The following is a 23,536-nucleotide window of genomic DNA, read 5'->3' as shown; positions in this document are numbered from 1 at the left end:
AACAAAGCGCAGATGTTTCTTTTTTTCTTTTCTTTTTTGTAGCCCACATTTGTGTTTGATTATTATGTTACTGGAGAGTTAATAAAAGATATTTTGGATAGTGCAATTCTTTATTTTAATATGCTCACATAAGCTCTTCAGATGAGAGAAACAGTGGAAATTAGTCTGGCGAGATACAATGAATCGATGGAGGCAAATATGGAGATGTTTGCAACTCCATATTTGGGCCTCAAAATAATGTCAGTACATGGAGGTAAGAGGCAAATATGGAGCTGTTTTTACTCCATATTTGGGCCTCAAAATAATGTCAGTACATGGAGGTAAGAGGCAAATATGGAGCTGTTTGACACTCCATATTTGGACCTCAAATGACGTCTGTACATAAACATGATGTCAAAGTATGTAAACATGATGTCACAGTGAGCTCACACTTTAAAAGATGTGTAAATAGTCTATTTACAAGCAAAGCAGTTGACAGTTTGAGAAGGTGTGAATGAATGGCGAACCTTAGGAGTATCAAGGGTATGGTGGGGCTGGTGACAGGTGGGGCATCTGGACTGGGACGGGCCACTGTAGAACGACTACTGCAGCATGGGGCATCTGCTGTGATCCTTGACCTCCCCTCTTCTGATGGACAAGCCCTGGCAGCCAGCCTCGGAGACCGCTGTGCATTTGCACCTGCAGATGTGACCTCAGAAGCAGATGTGACATCAGCTGTTGCTCTTGCCCGGGAAAAGTTTGGAAAGCTGGACTTGGCTGTTAACTGTGCCGGCATCGCTGTGGCTGTCAAGACGTACAACTTCAAGAAGGACATACCTCATAGCCTGGAGGAATTTCAACGTGTCATCACTGTGAACATTGGAGGGACCTTTAATGTGATTCGCCTCGCAGTTAGGGAGATGGGAAAGAACGAGCCAGATGCGGATGGACACAGAGGCTGCATCATCAACACTGCAAGTGTAGCAGCATTTGAAGGACAGGTGGGTCAGGCAGCATATTCGGCCTCCAAGGGTGGAATTGTTGGAATGACCCTACCCATCGCAAGAGATCTAGCACCCATGGGCATCAGAGTGGTCACTATAGCACCCGGTCTGTTCTCCACCCCTCTCCTGGCTGGCCTTCCAGAAAAGGTTAGTTCATTCCTGGCTCGCCAAGTGCCCTTCCCTTCACGCTTGGGAGACCCCGCAGAGTTTGCCCACTTGGTGACATCATTGGCAGAGAATCCCATGATCAATGGAGAGGTTATCAGACTAGATGGTGCGATCCGCATGCAACCCTGATTGTGTAATATAGATGATCACCCATGTTGGAGTCACATTGAATGTGTGAGTGTAATTTTGCAAGGCAGTAACTGTTTTATACATATTGATATGAATTGAAAATATTGTACCATTTCAAAGACTAAAGTAATAAATATACTGCATAATAAACATTACAATGGTACAAGGCCATGAACATATTGGAAAGTAACCTATGCAAAGACAAATGTATGAAGCCGTTGCACACTTAGGGCATTCACGAATAGTGATTTTTTGAATTCGAATTATTCGACCTCAAAGTATTCGAATAGTCGGAATTCGACGGGAATTATATATATATATTTTCATCCAATAAAAACGAGCCATTCTCGGCCTCTCAATCATTGATGCGCTGTTTCAAGTCTTGAACACAACATGCGAGTGAGGGTTAACCACTGGAGGCGGGACAGACCTGAAGGTTAGTGAAATACGATTGGCTATTGACCGTGGCATTTACAAATGAGCCGCGACCTGATTGGACTAAGCGACCAGCAAGTATGGGTGCGCTCAGTGCTTCCCCTGGAACAGTACATTTGACAGCTGTATAGTTTGCCTGCATCACAGCGCAACAGTTTCTAATCAGTTTCTCTTTCATGCTCTAAAATAAAAAGACTTTAACCCAGCGGTTCACATTACCAAACAGTTTAGCCCGTGACCCAAAATAGAAATTAGACAATCGCCCAGGACCCAAACTAGTGAAAACAGCAGATCTACAAGCTCACAACGCCGCGGCTCGCACCGTGAGCTGGTGGAAATAATAATAAAAAATGACTGTTCAAACAAATCTATAATCAGCAACAGGCAGTTAGGGTCGATCCATACCGTTATAATTTCGGTTCGGGAGGACGCCCCGACCCGAAATTATTTAGGTTCGGGGGAAGTTCATTCATACTTTCTTAACGGCTAGTGCCCAAGTCGCTTGTAAATATTGGAGGTCCGTGGCATGACGATGTTTGTGGCCGATGAATGAGCATTGCAGGGCGGATACTAGCTCTGGTCCATCGCGTCACCTCCCGCATCGCTCCGGGAGCGATGCGGGAGGTGACGCGATGGACCAGAGCTAGGCGGATACATAATTCTGACTACACTGAATGACTGGAGGTCCAGTGAGTAGCAGCTCCAGCAGGCAGCAGCACCAGCGGGCCGGGGTCTCTTCTCTCTCACTCACACTCACAAACGCTCGGCTCGAGCTCTGTCAAAAACATTTAATCTACAAGCTCACATTATAGACGTGCCGCCTCCCTTGCTGCATGTCATCACGCAGTCACAAGTCGTTGTGGAAAAGGAAAACATATTGTAATATATTGGGTTCATATACTCTTATTAATAACTGAGACAGAGACACGATGTATCGTGGATGCCTGCTTGTTTACTGAATGAAAGAATCACTGGGAACCGGGAACACACAGAGAGATATGCACATGCGCAGTATGAAGCTGGAGCGTACCATACTCAGCCATCAGGGGGAGCCGTGGTATAGACTATTACTATAGAGCCTAGAATGTATAGTAAATACATTACAGTCCTCCCCTTTAAATGAAAACTCCCTTAACTGTTTTCTTTTACTCAAAGCATGCACCACAAATACTCCAGCCAAACAACTTCAAAAGAGTACAGTTTCTTTTCTTTAAGTCCCGTTAATTCAGTTGGCAATCCACATAACAATAACAATAGTAACAATAGTAATAAGCATGCATAAATTCTTCTTAGCAATAATCATCAACAAAAATGTCCATAGCAAAACAAGTCCCTATTCTGAACAAGGGAGAGGTAGACTGCTCCACCCTTGTTAACCAAGGCAAAAGGGATTATTCTGCCCTTTGTACTGGCCTTGGGTCCCTGACTATTCTCTCAACCTTGCTGGTTTCATGCGCACTCGTTCAGGGTAGCGGCGCATGGCAGGACTGCTGGGGTTGACAGGCGCAGTAGGGCTCTGCGTTGGTTGAGCTGGACTCTGCGGCGGCTGTGCAGGGCTGACGCTGCTGGCAGGCGTCCTCGCAGGTGTCCCTGGAGTCATCCGTGGAGCGTGAGTCGGCCCAGGAGTGGACTCACAGGTTCCCGGAGGCTGAGTAGAAACTTGGCTGGTGAACGGCTCACTGAAGTCTCTGGCGGTTGTCGTGTGGTCACTGCAGTTCTGGTACTGCAGCTCGGTTTCTCTGGAGAGTAGCAGATGATCGATATGAACGGAGCGCTCTCTCCATCCATCGTTGATCAGGTACGTGACTGGTCCAAGACGCTTCACTACTGTGGCTCTGAACCACTTTTCCTTCCCCTCACGAAAATTTCTCACCCGAACTGAATCACCCGGGAACAGGTGTCTTAATTTGGTTGTAGTCTTGTCATGGTGAATCTTCTGTTTGAGTTGCTTTTCTTCAACAGTCCTTGCCAGGCTCGGCTTAAGCAGACTGAACCTGGTTCTGAGTTGACGTTTTAGGAACAGCTCTGCTGGCGAAACCCCCGTCACCGAGTGGGGTGTGCTCCTGTACATCAACAGGAAGTTTGCCAGTCTGTGTTGCAATGACACGGGCAGCTGCTGAGCCTCCTCTCCAAGAACTTGTTTCATGAGAGCAGCTTTGACTATCTGCACTGACCTTTCAGCTGCGCCGTTAGAAGCAGGATGGTAAGCGGGCACAAGTGTCTGCTTGATGCCGTTGCTCCTCAGGAACTGTTTGAACTCACAGGAAGTGAACTGAGGGCCGATGTCGCTTACCACTTCCTCCGGAAGGCCTTGAGAAGCAAACAGGTTGCGTAAAACATCAATGGTCTTTGCCGACGTTGTGGTTTTCATAGGCATGACCTCCAGCCATTTAGAGTGGCTGTCCACAAGTACCAGGAAGTACTGTTTGTCCTTTTCGCAAAAGTCTATGTGTACTCTCTGCCAGACACGTTCTGGCCACCTCCAACTATGCAACAGGGCTGCTGCAGGCAGCTTCCTCACGGATTGACAGGCTCCACAGCTCTGTACCGTTTTCTCAATGTCACTGTCCAAGTGGGGCCACCACACATATGACCTGGCCAGTGCTTTCATGCGGCAGATGCCCGGGTGTCCGGTGTGTAGGTCACTGAGCAGTTTTGCCCTAAGTGCGAGTGGTACAATGACTCTCATTCCCCACAGAACACATCCTTGCTCCTCCGATAGCTCAGTTCTCCGGATGAAGAATGGTCTAAGAGTCTCATCCTCCACGTGGCCTGGCCATCCATTTAAAGTGAACTCTCTCACTTTGCTCAATACTGTATCCTTGCGTGTGCTTTGTGCTATGTCACTGGCATGCACCGGCAAGTCGTCCATTACTGAGAAGTAGAAGACGCTGCTTTCTTCAGCCGTTTTGTTTTTGTCTGGTCGCGGCAGCCTGGACAAGGCGTCTGCGTTTGCATGTTCTGCTGATTTGCGATACTCAATGTCGTAGGTGTAAGCCATTAGTATTAGTGCCCACCTTTGCATTCTCAGGGCAGCCAAAGTGGGGATTCCTGACTTTGGCCCCAGGATTGCCAAGAGCGGCTTGTGGTCAGTAGTGAGTATAAACTTTCTCCCGTAGAGGTATTTCAGGAGACGATCACTTGGGTTAAGATATACTTTATTGACCAGAATGAAGCAGAAAGCAAGCATCACACAACATGGCATATTGAGCACCCTACTATAGAGACAGCATAGAATCTAAGCCTATATCTAAGCGCATAGTATTGGCAGTCTACCTTAGCTCTACTATAAGACAGCATAGAATCTATAGCCTAAGTTAGCATGGTTTGGCATGGGGTTCTGCCTCGGGCCATGGCTCGCTGAACCCACGATCCTCATGTTACCATGAGCATCGAGGGCATAATCTAATTACAGCGAGCCCTGGCCCGATACCCCCCGAGGGGGATCTAAGGCAGAACCTGAAGGTGGCGCTGGGGTGGTGGCGGGGCAGTGCTATGCAACGAGACTGAGTCCCACCATCTGACTTCCCTAAGAACTATGGGTAAGGGGGGGGGCAGGACCTAGTGACCCACCCCCCTCCGCGCGCGCGCTCCCTTGGGACCGCCCCCTGAACTCGCTTTGATCCTTACGAATCGTCGCACTATTTCAGGAGACGATCACTTGGGTTAAGATATACTTTATTGACCAGAATGAAGCAGAAAGCAAGCATCACACAACATGGCATATTGAGCACCCTACTATAGAGACAGCATAGAATCTAAGCCTATATCTAAGCGCATAGTATTGGCAGTCTACCTTAGCTCTACTATAAGACAGCATAGAATCTATAGCCTAAGTTAGCATGGTTTGGCATGGGGTTCTGCCTCGGGCCATGGCTCGCTGAACCCACGATCCTCATGTTACCATGAGCATCGAGGGCATAATCTAATTACAGCGAGCCCTGGCCCGATACCCCCCAAAACTACAAACCCCCAAAGCACGCCAAAATCTCAGAATCCCATGCCAGTGCTAGCCAATATTACTAAGCAAAATATTAAGCAATGATATTGGCAGCTTGCCAAAAACGCTATAAGTACTGCTAAAATAATTTAATAATTAAGAATGTTAGCAGCTGCAGACCGAACCCAACGGTGAGGAAAGGTGGTACTGCTGACTATAACTATATACTGCAATCTGACTGAAGCCATACTAAACACCCTAGAGAAAGCGGAAGCAGCAACATGGACGTATATATATATAGACAGCAGAACCAAAAGCAGCGATGAAACCTTTAATTCATATAACTACAGCGTCATACAGCTTCACATCCTACCTAACTAACACCCCAGCAACCACCTAGCTTTTGCATGATAGAATTTATACTCGCAGCGATGATTGAAATATTAAAGCGTAATATTTATCGTGGCCCGCAACCTATCAGGGGCGCGAGCCCCGAGTAACGCAACAGAAGCAGCAAATAAAACCCTAGGAACAACCCTGCTAATAGTGCCTGCAGCACTATTAACATCAGCAGCAGAAGCGTTAACTGAAACGCGTCCAACTCCAGCTTGGAACCATTACGCTTCGGTCAGTCCTGTGTTGTGTGTGCTTGATAGCTTGGCGTGCAGGATCTTGAGTTAGCTGAGGGCACCAGAAGTGCTGGTGGTGTGGCTGCTCCGATCCGGAGAGAATGCAGAGTGAAGAGGGGCGGGCCGCAAATCTGGCAGCTCTCTCCGGGGGTCGTGTGACGAGGACGTCGGGCAGACGGCCCGGTGTTCAGCATGGACATGAAAGGACAGAAGGGAGAGTTAGTTCTGCGACTGACACTGGTGTACCTTCTCTGCTTAAACTGCGAGCTGCAATCTTCAGAGGCCATGTGCTAGTCGCATCTTAAGCCTGGCCTTGGTGACCGCATGTGCTTGCCGCAGAAATTACAATCTTAGCTTTAGCTGACCATAACAATGAAACCACGCCTAAGGACGCTGACTTTTAGATCACAGAGAAATTTTCGCAGCCCACGGAGCGCTCTGCTGCAGAGTCTGCTGCTGCACATATGAGAATCTCCACGAGATACCCGTCTTGACCTTTAAAGGCAAGCTATGCAAGCCTAGAGAGCGGCTAAAGCCCAACATTCAGTACAAGTAAGACGCTGCCATGTAACTATGGTTGCCTATTATTAGCAAGCTTAGAGAGCGGCTGAACGCTCACAGAATCGAACAAGCGAATGCGTTGCTATTTACCTGCTAGAGTGTGGCTCCTCAGGGCATCTGGCTGAGCCCGAGGGCGCCCGGAGCGCCGCCGCTGAAGCTGCTCCACGCCCGGGGCACCGCTGCCGAAACTGCTCCGCTCCGCAGGGAATGCGGCGTGTAGAGAGATGGCGCGACGCCTTCACTCTGGCCCTGCTCCCTCAGTCTCGCGGCGAACCAGCATGCGTCATGGAACAGAGGGTCGTTGGGGCAGACATCGGGCGGACAGCCAGGTGTTTCAGCATGGAAATACAGGACGGAAAAGTGAGTTAGTTCTGCTGCAGAGTTTGCTGATGCACACATAAGAAACTCTACAACCCATCTCTTGACTTTTAAAGTCAAACCATACCAAAACGTGGCCCAACCGATATGCGTAAATTCCCCAGCTTAGAGCGACTGCACCCTGACAGAACTTAACAAGCAAATGCGCTGCTATTTACCTGCTAGAGTCTGGCTCCGCCGTGCTTCCAGGGCAGCCGTCGCTGGCGAGAAAACTGGCTCCCGCCGTTGGCGCTAGAACTGGCGTTCCTTTGCGGCGTGACGGCGGTGTCGGTGTGCCGCTCCCCCCGGAAGATGAGCCTGTGCCCTACGTGCCTCCGTCGTGGGCTCGCGGGCCGCCGGGAAGTCAGGAGGCTGGCGGGCCGGCTGTCCCAAGGCAGCAGCGGAAGCAGCTGTGGCCGTCGCAGCGATACCCTCCGTGGTGCCGACCGACTCCCGACTGGACTCCCAGCCGCACACAACATTAGACGAAGCTAGAAACATAACCTTCATGACATGATTAGTGGAACCTGCAGCTAAAGCTGCCATGATAACCTGCTGTCCTAGCCGTGGGCCTGCAGCCACGCCGGCCTGAAGCTGGAATAATAGACAGGATGAATAGCAACCAGCAAGTATTAGCTTTAGCATGAGCTGAAGGAAAACAGTACTGAAGCCAAGTGCAGCGGCTACGGAAACACCACTAGAACATACGGTGTGCTATGTGACCCAGTACTATAACCTTAGTTTGCAACAAATATTTGAGTTAAACCCCTTTAACTTCTGAAACACTGGTAGCAGCTTAACATGCAGTAGAAACACCCCGCAGCTGCCGTGCGACGCTGCAAAGACGACCTGCTGTAGCTGTCGCTATGCGTCGGCTTTAGCCCGAAGCTGAAAGATAGACCTGATGTTAGGGTTAGGAAACCTGAAAAATAAACATAATGTTAGGTTAGGAACCTGAAGTTAAAACGTAGACCTGGTGTTAGCCGCGCCCTTATAGCCGCCGCAGCGAGACGCTGTTAAGAAAGTGATTTAGCTGGACCTGTGCCGCTTTAGCCTGGAGCTGCCATACTGGAGCAGTAATGACAACATGTTAGCAGAAAACACTCAACACCCTGGTAACAGCTTGACATGCAGTAGAAACAATAACTTGCTGGTTTTTATAGCATTTAGTATAGCAGTACCGCTGACAACTTAAAACTTATCAACTAAAAGCCTACGATGCGAGGAAAAGCTACAGCTGATGGATGCTGAAACTGAAAGAGAATGTTTAGCTGGATGGGAGGGAGGGAGGGTGGTCTATCGAGCATTTAGAGTAGACTACGATTCCCTGCATGCACTAGCGAGTTCAACTGGTGACGTCAGGACAGACAGGCACGACTGTGTTAGCGGAAGCAAAACAAGTTCGCACGTAAACTGTATAGCCTGCGGGTTTTCCTCCTCCCAGGAGCTCACACGGAAAACATCCTTAATAGGCTTCTCAAAGAGAGGCGATTACTGTTTTTAATAGTTCCTCCCGCGAGGGCTTCTACGCCACGGTAAATGGCAGCAGCCCTACTATGGTCCAAGAAGCGACAGGAACCATTTAGTAGCTGCTAAGGTATAGCAACTAGCACCTCATAAGCAGCAGCTGTTAAGACGGCCAGACAGTGCAAAAAGAGGAAAACATACACATAACCCGAGGCGAGGCAGAAGCAATATAGGCCCCATACTAACTAGATTAAGCACGCTGCGGGCGAAGCTTGCTACTAGCACGACGCCGAGCTTGGCATGATAGAGAACTACATTTCCCACACGCAGCGCTTAGTATTTGCTGCCGAACGTCATGCCGTAAATCACCGCTTGACGTAACTCGGCTAGCTCAGGAGCTAGGTGAACTCTGCCGTTTACAGACACCTGCAACCTACAAACTGAATCCTCCTAGCGTGATTCATTACCTGCTACGGGGCTGTGTTTTCACGCGGGCCGCCGCTCTAATGGCTAGCACATTGATTTACCAGCTAACAGCATCCTTACCGAAATAGCCGGCTAGCAATAGCCACCAGCTAGCTCCTAGCTGACTATACATTAAACCTGTTGTTCCGCGCTAGCCGATACGGCCCGCGCCGTTGCAAAGTACTGACATGGTTATCGACAAACCCAACGACTGAGATTACTTTAACTCATGGTAGCCCAGTAAAGGCCCACCAGGGCACGAAATAAGTTAGCATTTAGCCCGTAGCCACAGCCAACTTCTATGATACTGAGTTTACCTTTAGCAACTTTAGCAAGCCTGTAACACCTTTAAAATAGCTTTAGCAACAAACTGAAAGTACAGAAATCAGCTAGGCACCAGCAACGATAGCAAGAAATCTGAACCTTGAAACAGCAGTTTAGAATTCAGCGATTACCAGAATAACAATCTCAAACTTCCCATACAACCTGGCCAAGAACACAGCTTCTTAGTTTGGCAGCTAAGTTTACAGTTTACAGTTTACAGTTTAGGCATTTAGCAGACGCTTTTAATCCAAAGCGACTTACAATAAGCAGATACAACATCGCAATAAACAAGATAATAGGTCAGTACATTAACAGCAATATAACAATGTAAATGGATATCTATCTAGAGAAAAACACAATATAATCAAGTTCTAAAGAAACCTAACAAACAAATGTTAACTAGCTTCATGTATGGTCATTGAACATACATGAATTGAGCGATAGAAAAATAGCAGAAACAGACAGGAATACTCAGCCAAGTTAGGCACCCTCTCCAAGCGGTGGGCAGCAGCACAGCTACCTGCAAGCAACAAGTGTGGCACTTGTGTGTGTACTGCAGCATGGTAGCAAGCAGCAGTGCTATGCAACGAGACTGAGTCCCACCATCTGACTTCCCTAAGAACTATGGGTAAGGGGGGGGGCAGGACCTAGTGACCCACCCCCCTCCGCGCGCGCGCTCCCTTGGGACCGCCCCCTGAACTCGCTTTGATCCTTACGAATCGTCGCACTATTTATGGAACTTTCTCACTCCGAAAATTATGGAAAGGGCTTCTTTCTCTATTTGAGCATATTTGCTCTCTGCATCCGACAGAGTTCGTGACGCAAAAGCGATTGGCTTTTCTTCACCGTCTTCCATGATGTGTGATATCACCGCCCCCACGCCATAAGGGGATGCGTCACAGGCTAGCCTCACTGGCTTCTTGGTGTCATAGTGTACAACTACTTTACTTTCTAGCAATAGTCTCTTTGTCTTAGTGAACGCTTCCTCACATTCCGGTGTCCATTTCCAGGGAGTCTCTTTCTTGAGGAGAGCATGCAGGGGCTGTAATTGTGGGCTCGCCTATAAGGCGAGCACACTTTAGATATTGTCATTATTTATTTATCTATCAGGCAATCAGTAGACGGGATCTTCGGTTCCTTTCTACTCCTACATACTTAGTGAGAAAATGAAAATAAAAACATCAATGTGTTCAGCTTACTGTGGCGCAGTGTGCTATTACTTTTTACAGCAATCGGCCAAATGGTGGCGCTGTAGGAAGCCTTCGAAAGTGCGATCTTTGAACAGGTATAGCTCATGCTGTGTTTTAGGTACAGCCATGAAACCTGTATACACGTATGCGTCTCCTCATGCCGAACAACTTTTACCCTCTAACTTTTGACCTCTGACCTTTAGGTCTCCCACAATTCGGAATTATATGAAAAACAGTAAAAATCTATCTCCTCCTGGGTTTTTTTCGTTACACGCACAAAACTTTTTTCACATGAACTTTGGACCAATACGGTCAGATTTATCTCGGCGGATTTCTTTTAAAGTGAAATATCATTTTTTTAATAATTCAATAGATATTGCGGTTTTATGCAAATTATTCTTCTGCCTCTAAATCATACATGCAAAGTTACACGTTCATGGCATTTGGCAAAGATGTAGAGGGTTAGTCAAAGTATCACTGAAACCAATTTTATTCCAATCGGCCAAAGGGGGGCGCTATACGAAGCGTTTGAAAATTCAAACTTCAAACGGGCATAAGTCATGACTCGTTTCGTTTGAAGACATGCAACTTGTTACACGCGTGCTTTGACTCGAGCGGAAGACATCTGTGTCGTTGTTAAGTAAGCTCCGCCCTTCGGTTTTCCGCCATTTTGAGCAGTTTGTAAAACGCGTAAACCCGCTTTTATTCTGGAATTTTCGCTCCACGTGCACAAAACTTTTTTTACGTGAACTTTGGACCGATATCTAAAGATCTGTCAGATCGGATTTCTTTAAAATTGAAACATGCTTTTTAAAATAAATTCAATGAATATTGCAGTTTTATGCAAATTATTCTTCTGCCTCTAAATCATACATGCAAAGTAACATGTTCATGGCATTTGGCAAAGATGTAGAGTGTTAGTCCAAATATCACTAAAACCAATCTTACCCCAATTGGCCAAAGGGGGGCGCTATATCATTTTGAGCAGTTTGTGAAACGCTTAAACCCGTTGGGATTTTTTTTTTTTGCAATTTGCATGAAACATTCTACACACAATCTAAGGACCTTTATCTAATATGCCTATGAAGTGCACACACACAAAAGAATTATAATAATAATGAATATAGCTGCAAGCAGCGATAAAGTGTCCAAAGCCAAAAACACCTCAAATCATGAACACAGCCTGCAATGTGCGTGAAATCTTGCAAACACATTCCCAATAGGTCAAGGAGCAGATACCACCCTTCTTACATTGGCCTGTTATAGCGCCACCAGCGGGTCAACTTTTGCACAACACAATTTTGGAACAAAATGGACCAATCTTTGATGTCAGTAACGTCAAAGAGAGCACTGCCTGCGATCTTGACATTTTGTACTTTTATAGCCATTGTTTTCTGGCTTGAAGCGAGCCCACAATTGTTTCGAAGGAACAATATTTTTCTAGTAGTGTAGACAGACCCTTTAGGAAACGGCCATAATAATTTAACAGCCCAAGAAACGAGCGTAGCTCAGACACATTTGTGGGGCTTGGAACCTGCACTACAGCTTCCACCTTCTCGTCAGTGGGATGTAGTCCCTCACTGTCCACGATATGGCCTAGAGACTCCACTCTGCTTTCCATGAACTTACACTTGGCCCGTTTTACTCTCACACCATACTTCTCCAGACGACTCAGGACTTCGTCCAGCTTTTGTAGGTGTTCTTCTCTGGACTCTGCTGTGATAAGGATGTCATCCAGGAAACAGGTCACATGGTCAAGTCCCTGCAGTATTTGATCCATCACTCCCTGAAAGATGGATGGTGCACTTGAGACACCATAAGCGAGCCGGTGATAGACATAAAGCCCACGGTGAGTGTTTACGGTGAGGTATTTTTCTGAGTCTTTGTCCAGTTGTAGTTGCTGATAGGCATGTGACAAGTCTAATTTTGTAAAAAGTTTGCCTCCAGCCAATGTTGCAAACAGATCTTCTGCATTAGGCAATGGATACGTTTCCTCCTCCACACTCTGGTTGATGGTAACCTTGTAATCACCACATATCCGTATAGACTTGTCCGCTTTTGGAACTATGACAATTGGCGATGCCCATTCACTTCTGTCTGTTTTGGAAATGGTGCCCATCGCTTCCAATCTGTCCAGCTCCTTTTCGACTGGTTCTCTGAGGGAATACGGCACAGGTCTGGCCTTTTTACAGATGGGCTGTGCGTCTGATTTGACTCGAATAGAGGCTTTGAACTCTTTAATGATGCTGGGGCCGTCCTCAAACACAGCTTTGTGCCTCTGTAGCACAGCCTCCACATCTGGAACTCCAGCACCACCTGCTGCTTTCACAGCGAATATTTCCCCCCAGTTCAGTTTGATTTTGTCCAACCAGTCACGCCCTAGGAGCGCTGGTCGGTCTCCCTTCACAATCACCAGAGGTAACCTTGCGGCCTGCTGCTTATATCTTGCATTCACCGTCACTTGTCCCAGTGTGGGAATCCGTTCCCCAGTAAATGTGGACAGTCTCTGGCGGCATTTCTCCAGGGGCAAATGAGATAAACACTCCTCAAAGAAAATCTCAGACACTAAGGTTGCATCTGCCCCAGTGTCTAGCAGCATATCCACCCCTTTTCCTTCCAGTTTCACATGCACATTAATGCCACGCTTATTACTAGAAGCTGTAAACACAGAGCACACTCCCAGCATTGCATCTTCATCATAATTTTCATCCTCTTCATGCGCTTCCTGTTCCACATAGTGGGTATTTTTGTTTCTACACATGCGTGCAATATGGCCGATTTTTGAACAATAGTGACACTTTTCTTGCTTGAATTTGCAAAGCTGTGCAGCATGCTTACCCCCACATCTGTAGCAAGGCTTGTCCTGCTGCTGCTGCCTGCCATCATCATTTCTAGGTGCTGGTCTGGAGCTCTGTTGAGCACTGCTGCTCCGTGGCTTCCATCCGCCCTTATTCTGTTCCAGGTGCACTTTGTTGACTGTTTCTGTGTCTTTCATGCGTCCCGAAAATTCCTGTGCATTGCGTGAGGCCATCTCCATCGCTAATGCCGTCTCACATGCCGTTTTGAACGTCAGCTGTGTCATGGATAGTAGTTTCCTTTGCACATCCTCAGATTTTAATCCACTTACAAAACGGTCACGTAGTGCATCATCTAAATGTGTACCGAAATCACAGTGTGTGGACAGCTGCTTTAATGCAACAATATAATCAGCATTTGACTCACTGTCATGTTGATTTCTCTTCTGAAACCGGAATCTTTCCACAATGACAAGTGGCTTTGGTTTATAATGGTTTCCAAGTGCATCACACAGCTCTTTGTACGATTTTGTGCTGGGTTTGTCTGGACTGACAAGGTTCTTCAAAAGTCTGTAGGCATCAGCTCCAATTACTGACAAGAAAACACTGACCTTTTTCTCATCTTTCACATCATTTGCTGTCATCCACATGTCCAATCTTTCCATGTAAGATTCAAAATCTTCCTGTCCTTCTTTATACTCTCCTATCGCGCCAACCTGGAATGCAGCCATTGTGCAAACTTTGTAGTCTCTTCCACAGTTAAACTTCCACAAAGTTGAGATCTACTTGCTGCAAAGTTGTGTCTCTTCAAGGGGGATCCTCTTTTGTTAGAAAATCCCATCCACCTCGTCGCCACTGTAATATATTGGGTTCATATACTCTTATTAATAACTGAGACAGAGACACGATGTATCGTGGATGCCTGCTTGTTTACTGAATGAAAGAATCACTGGGAACCGGGAACACACAGAGAGATATGCACATGCGCAGTATGAAGCTGGAGCGTACCATACTCAGCCATCAGGGGGAGCCGTGGTATAGACTAATACTATAGAGCCTAGAATGTATAGTAAATACATTACACATATCAACACGGAACACTAGCAATTAGCAAAGTTGTGTTTAAGCTCCTCTTTTCTCTTTAAAGCGGTCGGCGACGCGTTAGCAGCGATTAACCTCGCCTACCAGGCTTTCTCCCGCAGCGATACACGCAGCAAAGGCGCGTGTGTGTGTGTGTGTGTGTGTGTGTGTGTGTGTGTGTGTGTGTGTGTGTGTGTGTGTGTGTGTGTGTGTGTCGCGCGCGCGCCTCCCAGTCCACCAGCTGAATATGTATCCGCTCTCTGATGCCCAATACACGGCCACACAAGCATTTGGAAGTCGGCGTGTCTCCCACTCAAACGACGTCTGTTTCCTTGGATTCACAGCCGAGAATATGAACGTGAAGCCGGGATGAATGAATGAGAAGACACCGCTGAGTACCGAAATTAAGTCGGGAGGTCACAACATCAGCAAGCATCATGACATCAGTATATAGACTGCACCAATTCATCCACCAGGGGCATTGACAAATCATCTTTTATGACTTCCTATCTAGCCAAGCTGTATGAACCATGAATAAACACTAATAATGATAATAATTTTTAAAAAAGAAAAAAAAAAAAAAAGAGTAAAAAAAATATTTTTAAAAAATAAGCGATTTTCGAATTCAGTTTACCAAGTCGAATAGTGACGTTAGTATTCGAATATTCGAATATTCGAATATTCGGTGAATGCCCTATTAGGAACATGAAACTGCAATTCAGTAGTTCAAGCAATGAAAAGGAAATTATAAAAGTTAATAAAAAAGAATGATTGGGCTCTTACTTCTTCCAATTCTCAGAAACCGCTGCACCACTAATTACAACAACAATAATAATAATAATAATAATAATTAATAATAATATAGATAAAACTAGAAATACTGTTCCTTCGAAACAGTGTGGGCTCGCTTCCAACCCAACAAATAGGATACTTTAAGGAATTGTAAGGTACAGTACCTTACAGTATTGTACTGTACCGTACCGTACTATACTGTACTGCACCTTACTGTACTGTACTGTACTGTACTGTAACTTAATGTACTTTACTGTACTCTACTGTACTGTTCCTTACTGTACTTTACTGTACTCTACTGTAACTTACTGTACTTTACTGTACTCTACTGTACCTTACTGTACTGTACTTTACTGTACTCTACTGTACCTTACTGTACTGTACTGTACCTTACTGTACTATACTATACTGTACTCTACTGTACCGTACTGTACCTTACTGTACTGTACTCTACTGTACCTTACTATACTGTACTTTACTGTACTCTACTGTACTTTACTGTACTCCACTGTACCTTACTGTACTTTATTGTACTTTACTGTACTTTATTGTACTTTACTGTACCTTACTGTACTTTACTGTACTCTACTGAACCTTACTGTACTTTTACTGTACTCTACTGAACCTTACTGTACATATTCTATGTGTTCTAGAGGTGTATATTGAGTGCATATACTGTAGGTTAACAATCCCAGATCACATCTGTCCTCCACTATGTCTATAACCAAGGCGTTCTTCTTTGTGGCCACTCCAGACTGAGGAGTGTAGCATGACTTTTATTGTGTTTGTGGATCTGATTTGAAAATGCATTGGTTGTGATATCTCCCTGAAAACCAACAACAACCACTAATACGGCTGATTGTCCCTGCGGGTTCTAGGATATATACTGTAAATCCCATTGCCCGGTATCCTAAAACCTTATTCTTTTTAAGTAAAATTTCTAAAACACTACAAAACATGTCTCAAAGACAAATACAAGCAAACGTCTCCACAGTAACACAGTAACAGTTGTGTGTGTGTGTGTGTGTGTGTGTGTGTGTGTGTGTGTGTGTGTGTGTGTGTGTGTGTGTGTGTGCGCGCTCGCGCGCGCGTGCGTGCGTGCGCACATTGTAGATCAACTTCATAGCAGTATTAAGTGGTCCATCTATGTTTTTTATTAATAATACAATCTGCAAAGTAACAAGTAACTGAGGCTGTCAAATGCTGTATTTATAGTAGAGTATATGTAACAAAAATGGAAAGTAGAGTAAAAGTACCTCAAAATTGTACTGTAGGTACAAGTACTTGTATATACTTGAGTAAATGTACTTGGTTACTTTGCAGCACCACAGAACAGCCAATGACAGACAGGCCTTTAATCACAGCTGTCTCAATCAGTAGAGTGGAGAGGGACATTTATAGATATTTGTAGTTTTAACTCAGAATATATACATCACAAAGCTTAGATATTTGGATCAAATCAGAGAGCAGACCTGTGTGAACGCAATGATATAGATAGCATATCTGAAGTGTGAACACTGCAGCCACAGCGCCTTAACATAAACATGGGTCTATTATCCTTCTCTCCACTCTGTCTTTTGATTCCCATTGGAAATGCATTGGGTGCTTAAAGTTAAACATTTTTATTTTTTTATATTTATACTACAAAACATTTCAAAACGAAAAATACAAGCACACGTGTCCTCAGTAAGCTGAACACATAAAAATTTGAATGGTGTTGAAAGGTGTAAGCGTTTAAGAGATGAATCGCGCCAAAATATTGAGGAGATACTGACTGATAGATAAACTAGAAAATGTGCAATTTGTGAAATTGCGAGTGTGGTTGCCCGCCCCGCCCCGTTTCGCCAGGCGATTGCGTTGTCGTGTCGCATCCGAGATCGCTTGTGTTTCGTTTTGAGAGGGTTGTTCCCCCTGAAAAACACGTTTTGGCATGAAACGGTTACGTTTTGCGCGTCTGTGGCGCCCCCTAAGGGTCGAAGTAGAAATGCTTTTGGGGATTTGTTGAATATCCCACCCGCGACTTGTGGTTAAAATCTGGTGTTGACTGGATGTTTCGTTTGTGATTTATGGCTATTTCTTGCGGGCCCCTCCCGTTAACTTTGGAAGCCTGTTACGGACGAACGCTATGGAGTATCAAGATATCGCTTGAATATGTTTATCGCATGGGTCCATAGATCATGTGTAACGATTTTTGTGACATTTGGAGAAAATATGTGGGAAAAGGAGCAAAAAGTGTGTTTTGAAGAAAATTCAAAATGGCGGAAAATCTATCCTGACGCAAATGGACGGGGCCTATATTGGGAGATGCGTTATGACCCAAGGAATCCAGGGAAAAAATAATTTTAATTTTCCGACCTACGGTTCAAGAGTTATAAGCAAAAACGTAAAGTGAGCTGTTATAGCGCCACCATGAGGCAGACTGGTGTAATTATTTTTTATTTAATCCTTGTACGCATTATGAACCTCCTCTCCAAGTTTTGAAACTGTAGCCCCTATGGTTTGCGAGAGAAAAATAATTGAACGTGAGTTTTTGCATTTTCCCATTCAAGTCAATGGGGAAAATGAATTCACTAATAAATTAATATCAATTAAACGATACAACTTTTCTCTTAGCAAAGTACAAGCACACGATTCCCGATGAAGCCGGTCGATTTGACATATGGCGCGAGTGTGTGGCGCAAAAACTGTGGGCCGTGAAACGCGGCGAAATAAAAGTTTATCTAGAAATAAGGAAAAAAAAAATAAAGTTTCCCTAGAACTATAGTGTGTTGCCCTGATAGGGCAACCACACTAATAAATAATGAAGATAACATACGTGTGCTCGCCTTCCAGGCGAGCCCACAATAAATAAATGAAGTGCGGTTGCCGTGGCGCAAGTCACACTTTGAAATTAATTCCGTCTCATAATTTTACCCCATTCAAGACAATGGGTAAAATTAATTCACACATATATTAATGGCCATACAGTATATAGAGATTTCTGTGTCAGTCCTTGTCCCTTTTATGCCCATATATGGATATCCCTGATGTCATCAATATTATGCCCATATCTCGGAATGCCCATGTATGACATATTGTGTCTGTCTCATGTGGTCCATGATGTCATACTTCTATGATGTCAGTCATCTCCATATTTGGGAAGAGCAGTGATTGTGATAGCGATGTGTTGGACTTGGACTATGAGGTGCAAACAGGTTATAAGGGGTAAGCCAGGCTGTTGAATTTATGCAAGTAGATGAGTGGAACGATGACCTACTAGTAAGACACCTTGGCCATCTGGCCAGTGATGTATATTGGACCAGTTACCCATATATGGAGACACCTGGTACCCATATAATGAAGATCCATGTACTGTATATGGAGATATGCTGTGAGACCCCGAACATGCTCACTCAGGTTTTCGTTATGTTAAAGTCCTAGGACGTCTATGACATCTGACATCATCATACATACAATCCCTTTTGTGCCCATATATGTAAATCCCTGTCTGTAGAGCCAGCCTGGAAGGCATCTTTCTCACTTTAAGCAAATACTGCAATCAATGTTGCATGCCTTGTCTGGGAGCTCATTTTCATCCAACAGATCAGAATTTGAGCCATAGTCAAAGTAAAAGAAAACACAGCAGAAAGAGAATAATTTGCTAAGTGTATTAGTTTGTGTATACTGTAGCTAGTTGCAATGTATTATCTCACCGGTCACTATTATTGCCGTTGATATGTTTGTTTGAGGAGCCTGGCTGTTGAGGGCCTTGTAGGTGGTGATCAGTATTTTGAATTATGTGTTTTACTGGGAGCCAATGGAGGTCATGGAGAACTGGGGTGATGTGGTCTCTTGATCAGGTCTTGTTGAGAAGGGGGCAGCCTTCTCACCACTCTCTCAGAAGCTTAAGAGGGTTGTTGGCACCCCCTTGAGGTTGAACTGGTTACATGTCAGACTCTTCATCTCCATCCTCTCCTACTATCATTACCTGTTTTGCATCTGGAGTCGGAGCTCTCTCCTTAAACTCAACGTGACCCTGGGCGTATAACAAACTTTGAGCGCTTTGTGCCAAGATGTAGGCCAGATGTAGGCCAAGTGCCCCACGAAGCTTGGCCAATGTGACCCTGGGCGTACAACAAACTTTGAACGCTTTGAGCAAAGATGTAGGCCAGATGTAGGCCAAGCCTCGGGTCCCGGACAGAGCCAGATGTTGGAGCTTAGCTCCTTTGAAGAGCACCGCTCAAAAATATCTGGATGAATGTCGGGAAGGGGTTGAAAGCCTTTGGCCTGAGACCTAATAACAAGCAGTTCAAGCATGCACAAGGTTAGTAAAGTCAGGGAGATCATTCCCGAAATGACATTGCATAACAGTTAGTTTGCCAACAATCCCCTTGTCATGTATGCTTCACAATTGGCTTTATAGATTGGCCAAGCCTTGCGTGACATTTGTGCCGCTGAACCAGTATAAGTATTGTCATATACAACAGGACTCCAATCTTGTAATCTGTTAGAAGGGATACACTGTTTTGAAGAGGTTACCACCAGACCAGTTTTAAATATCCAATTAACAGAACAAGATTATTTCATACTCTATACTCATTTTCTATTGATCAACAGAACTCCATTCTTTTGTGGTCAGAGTAGACAACTCCAATTTCATCCAAGGAGGTGCATGTGTGTGAGATGATTCATGTCTAATGCAGCAAGCAACAGTACTGGACTCGTGGGCCAGAGTTCAGGGACCAACGACGGGGCTCTTATGGTTGGCCCAAACTTCCGTGTTTTGAAAAAGATCGGCAGTGGCAATTTTGGAGAGCTGCGGCTGGGAAAGAACCTCAGGACCAGCGAATATGTGGCTGTCAAATTGGAACCCATAAAGACCAGAACGCCACAGCTCTCGTTGGAGTATAGATACTACAAAAAGTTGGGAAAAACTAAGGGAATCCCTCAGGTGTACTACTTTGGCACCTGTGGGAAATACAACGCGCTGGTGCTGGAGCTCCTCGGACCCAGTCTAGAAGACCTTTTTGACCTCTGCAAAGGCACCTTCTCCCTCAAGACAATCCTCATGATAGCCATACAGCTGATAACGCGGATGGAATATGTCCACACCAAGAACCTGACATTCAGAGATGTTAAGCCGGAGAACTTCCTGGTCGGAAGACCGGGAAGCAAGCATCAGCACACCGTTCACATTGTAGACTTTGGTCTGTCCAAGGAGTATGTCGACCCCGAGACCAAAAAACACATCCCCTACCGCGAGCGCAAGAGCTTCACCGGCACGGCGCGCTACGCGAGCATCAACACACACCTGGGCAAAGAGCAAAGCAGGAGGGATGACATGGAAGCACTGGGTCACATGTTCATGTACTTCCTGCGAGGAAGACTCCCCTGGCAGGGTCTGAAGGCCGACACCACAAAGGAGAGGTACCAGAAGATCGGGGACGCCAAGCGAGCCACGCCGATCGAAGTGCTTTGTGAAAGCTTCCCCGAAGAGATGGCCACCTACCTGCGCTACGTCCGGAGGCTGGACTTCTTTGAAAAGCCCAACTACAGCTACCTGAGGAAACTCTTCACCGATCTGTTTCATCGGAAGGGCTATGTCTTTGACTATGAATACGACTGGGTCAGCAAGCCAATCCCCACACCAGTAGGTCCTGTCCCCAACGTCACATGCCTGCAAGCCATCAGAGATAGAGCACAACAGCGGCCCAAGAAACAGTTACCTGAGCCCAAAGTCAGTAAGTCTAGGCCCAAAATGTTAAAAACTGTCGATTCCACCGCTGGACGAGTTATCACCGCTTTTTGAGGTTTTCTAACGCATTTGTCATGTATTTTCCGTAAAGTTCCCCGCACATTGAGAGCGTTTGTTGTTTCCCTTTGGTTTGTTTTCATTTCATGTGATTAATCTGTCAGAAAATATATTTTTTTCTCATTGTTTAGGTCACGAGTACATGTTACGCTGGGATAAAACAACATTTCTTTTGTTGTTTTTTGGAACAACATAGATTTAGATTTTTCACCATATATATAAAGGCCTGTATGAATGAAGTGTCAACTATATGAATAGCTATTTCTGTTTATTCAACTGGTTCTCAACGTCAGATCCTGGGACCAACAGTGGTCCAAATGGACCCTTATGGCCCTTTAACACTGAGAGTGCACAAATGTACATCCACAGTTAAATTAACACTGAGGATTTTCCAGTGTAGATTGGGGTCCCAGAGATTAAAAAAAAAAAAGAATCGTATGAAATGGGGGTCCATGGACTAATGCATATCAAACTGGGGTCCTTGACAGGAATCACTGGCTTAATGGCCAACCCCACTTTGTGTAAAGAAAGGGTCCAACGCTCCCTGAGGAAGCACCCACCAGCAGGCGCAAGAGGGTCCAAATGGAAAAGAGAGGAAACCGAAAAAATAACGTTGGGAACAAAAACTTTTAGAAATATATATGTATAAAATAAAATACTGCTGCATAATAATTAAATAATTAAACAAAATATAAATTAACTTTTCGGTTGCACATTGACCTAAAAAAAGCACCACTCCAACCACAGCAATTGAATGGACAGTCCCCTGTGTCAACCACATAAGAACGTATAAAAACTAAATCACACAGCTCAGATTCTGTATATATTTAATCTTCAACTTGATATTTAGATGAGGTATTGCCAATGCCATCCTGGCTGGCTCTCAGCTGACATACACATCTGTCTCATTTACCACCACGGCATTGGAAGCTGAACATGTCCACAGACAGCGATTCATGAGCATAGCATTTATTGATGCCCCCAACGATCGAACCTACGCCTTGTAATCTGGGATATTAGCAAAGCTCTGTTACATACATGCATTTACACAGAGACGCATCAGTAATTAAAAACGCGGTACTGTGCATGGCATGTGGCGCTGTGACGTGCCACGTTCTACTTCACAGCTGTCATGTCACGTTTGCTTTGTATACTGTACATTCAGCGTGGCTCCACACTTCTGCACTGTTAGCCAACGTGAGCCATGACATCGCACGTTTTGCGTCTTCAAAGATTTCCACTCTGAAAGGTGGGTTTCACTTTGTTACGGATTCAACCCCCGAAAACGCTGCTGTCGTCTAAACGGACGGCATATCCAACATTTTATTTAGCAGTTTTCTCCAGAAACCGTCTCCGTTTAAATGGCGCCTGAAACGACGATAAGCATTGTTTTCTCATGGTAGTGGCAGAAGATTCAAACTCTAGTGTGTTAGATGTTAGATGACCGTGTTGTCAGACACAGTCCAGGCGGATGAAACGTGACATTGATGAGCGGTGTTCCTCCTTCTATTCAAAATTATGTTTTTATTTGGCTGGGTTATGTCCCCATATTTGTGCCTGTGTGTTGTTCATGATTAGGGGTTTGCAAAAAGATCATGTTCCACTCAGGGGTGATGTGACAGGCAGTCACTTTGGCTAGCTATGGTCTGCACAGTACACATGTCCATCCATCAGTCACGACTGTTCATTTAGTGATATGCACAGGTATTCCAACAGAGGTAGTAGCCCTACTGATTTCAAGCCCTGTCGTTTGTACAGCAATATGGGGGACATCTTTCCTATACTTGGCAGCCGTTCAAAATGATTTACCTTCCTACTCAAGTTAATCAGTTCCTTTGAAACAACTTCAAATTCTCATTAAAAAGATGGTTGGCCATGTTTTTAGTTTTTTTATTTTGATTTTTTTGTTTAGTGACTTAATTTCAAACCAAGTAATTGATCATTTAGATTATTATTATTATTATTTTATTATTATTATCTTTTTCAGTTTTGTGTTTTTTGTTCCTGTTTTGTATTTGTATTGTTGCTTCTTTCCCTTCCCCAAAAGGACCACAATGGAAACAAGCCTACTGGCCTTCTTGAGTATTTAAATAATTTTCAATAAACTGCTCAATCAATCAATCAATCAATCAATCAATCAATCAATCAATCATTGTACCGCAGAGCAGACGCATTGGGCAAGTCAACAGTGAAATTCATAAAGGTCGGGGGGATGAAGATTTACTATTCTATAGAATAGTAAATCTTCATCCCCCCCGACCCGTCGGGCGGTGCGGAGTCGGCTCATGCGACCTTCGCAACGCTCGGCGCGGCGACTCGGTTAAGGTTAGGTTTAAGCATAGTTATACTGAGGTTAGGGTTAGGTTTAAGCATAGTTATACTGAGGTTAGGGTTAGGTTTAAGGTTAGGTTCCGGTGCCGGGAAGTGTAT

The 23,536-nt window shown here is 45.1% G+C and overlaps 2 protein-coding genes across 2 annotated transcripts; both read left to right on the top strand.

Annotated features, from left to right (window-relative positions):
• Positions 1-497: 497 nt before the first annotated feature.
• Positions 498-1,280, top strand: LOC308305080 (3-hydroxyacyl-CoA dehydrogenase type-2-like; the record flags this gene model as incomplete). The annotated part of the gene is made up of 1 exon (XM_080749736.1): positions 498-1,280. The coding sequence occupies one exon, from the start codon at positions 498-500 to the stop codon at positions 1,278-1,280; it is 783 nt and encodes a 260-aa protein (XP_080605862.1).
• Positions 1,281-19,984: 18,704 nt separating this feature from the next.
• Positions 19,985-21,103, top strand: LOC308304915 (casein kinase I-like; the record flags this gene model as incomplete). The annotated part of the gene is made up of 1 exon (XM_080749540.1): positions 19,985-21,103. The coding sequence occupies one exon, from the start codon at positions 19,985-19,987 to the stop codon at positions 21,101-21,103; it is 1,119 nt and encodes a 372-aa protein (XP_080605666.1).
• Between the last annotated feature and the right edge of the window lie 2,433 nt (positions 21,104-23,536).

The sequence above is a fragment of the Nannobrachium achirus genome (assembly GCF_963921795.1).
Source record: "Nannobrachium achirus genome assembly, chromosome: 19".
Classification (NCBI taxonomy): Eukaryota; Metazoa; Chordata; class Actinopteri; order Myctophiformes; family Myctophidae; genus Nannobrachium; species Nannobrachium achirus.
Note: the sequence above shows the minus strand (reverse complement) of the source record. Positions and strands in the feature narration are given on the sequence as shown.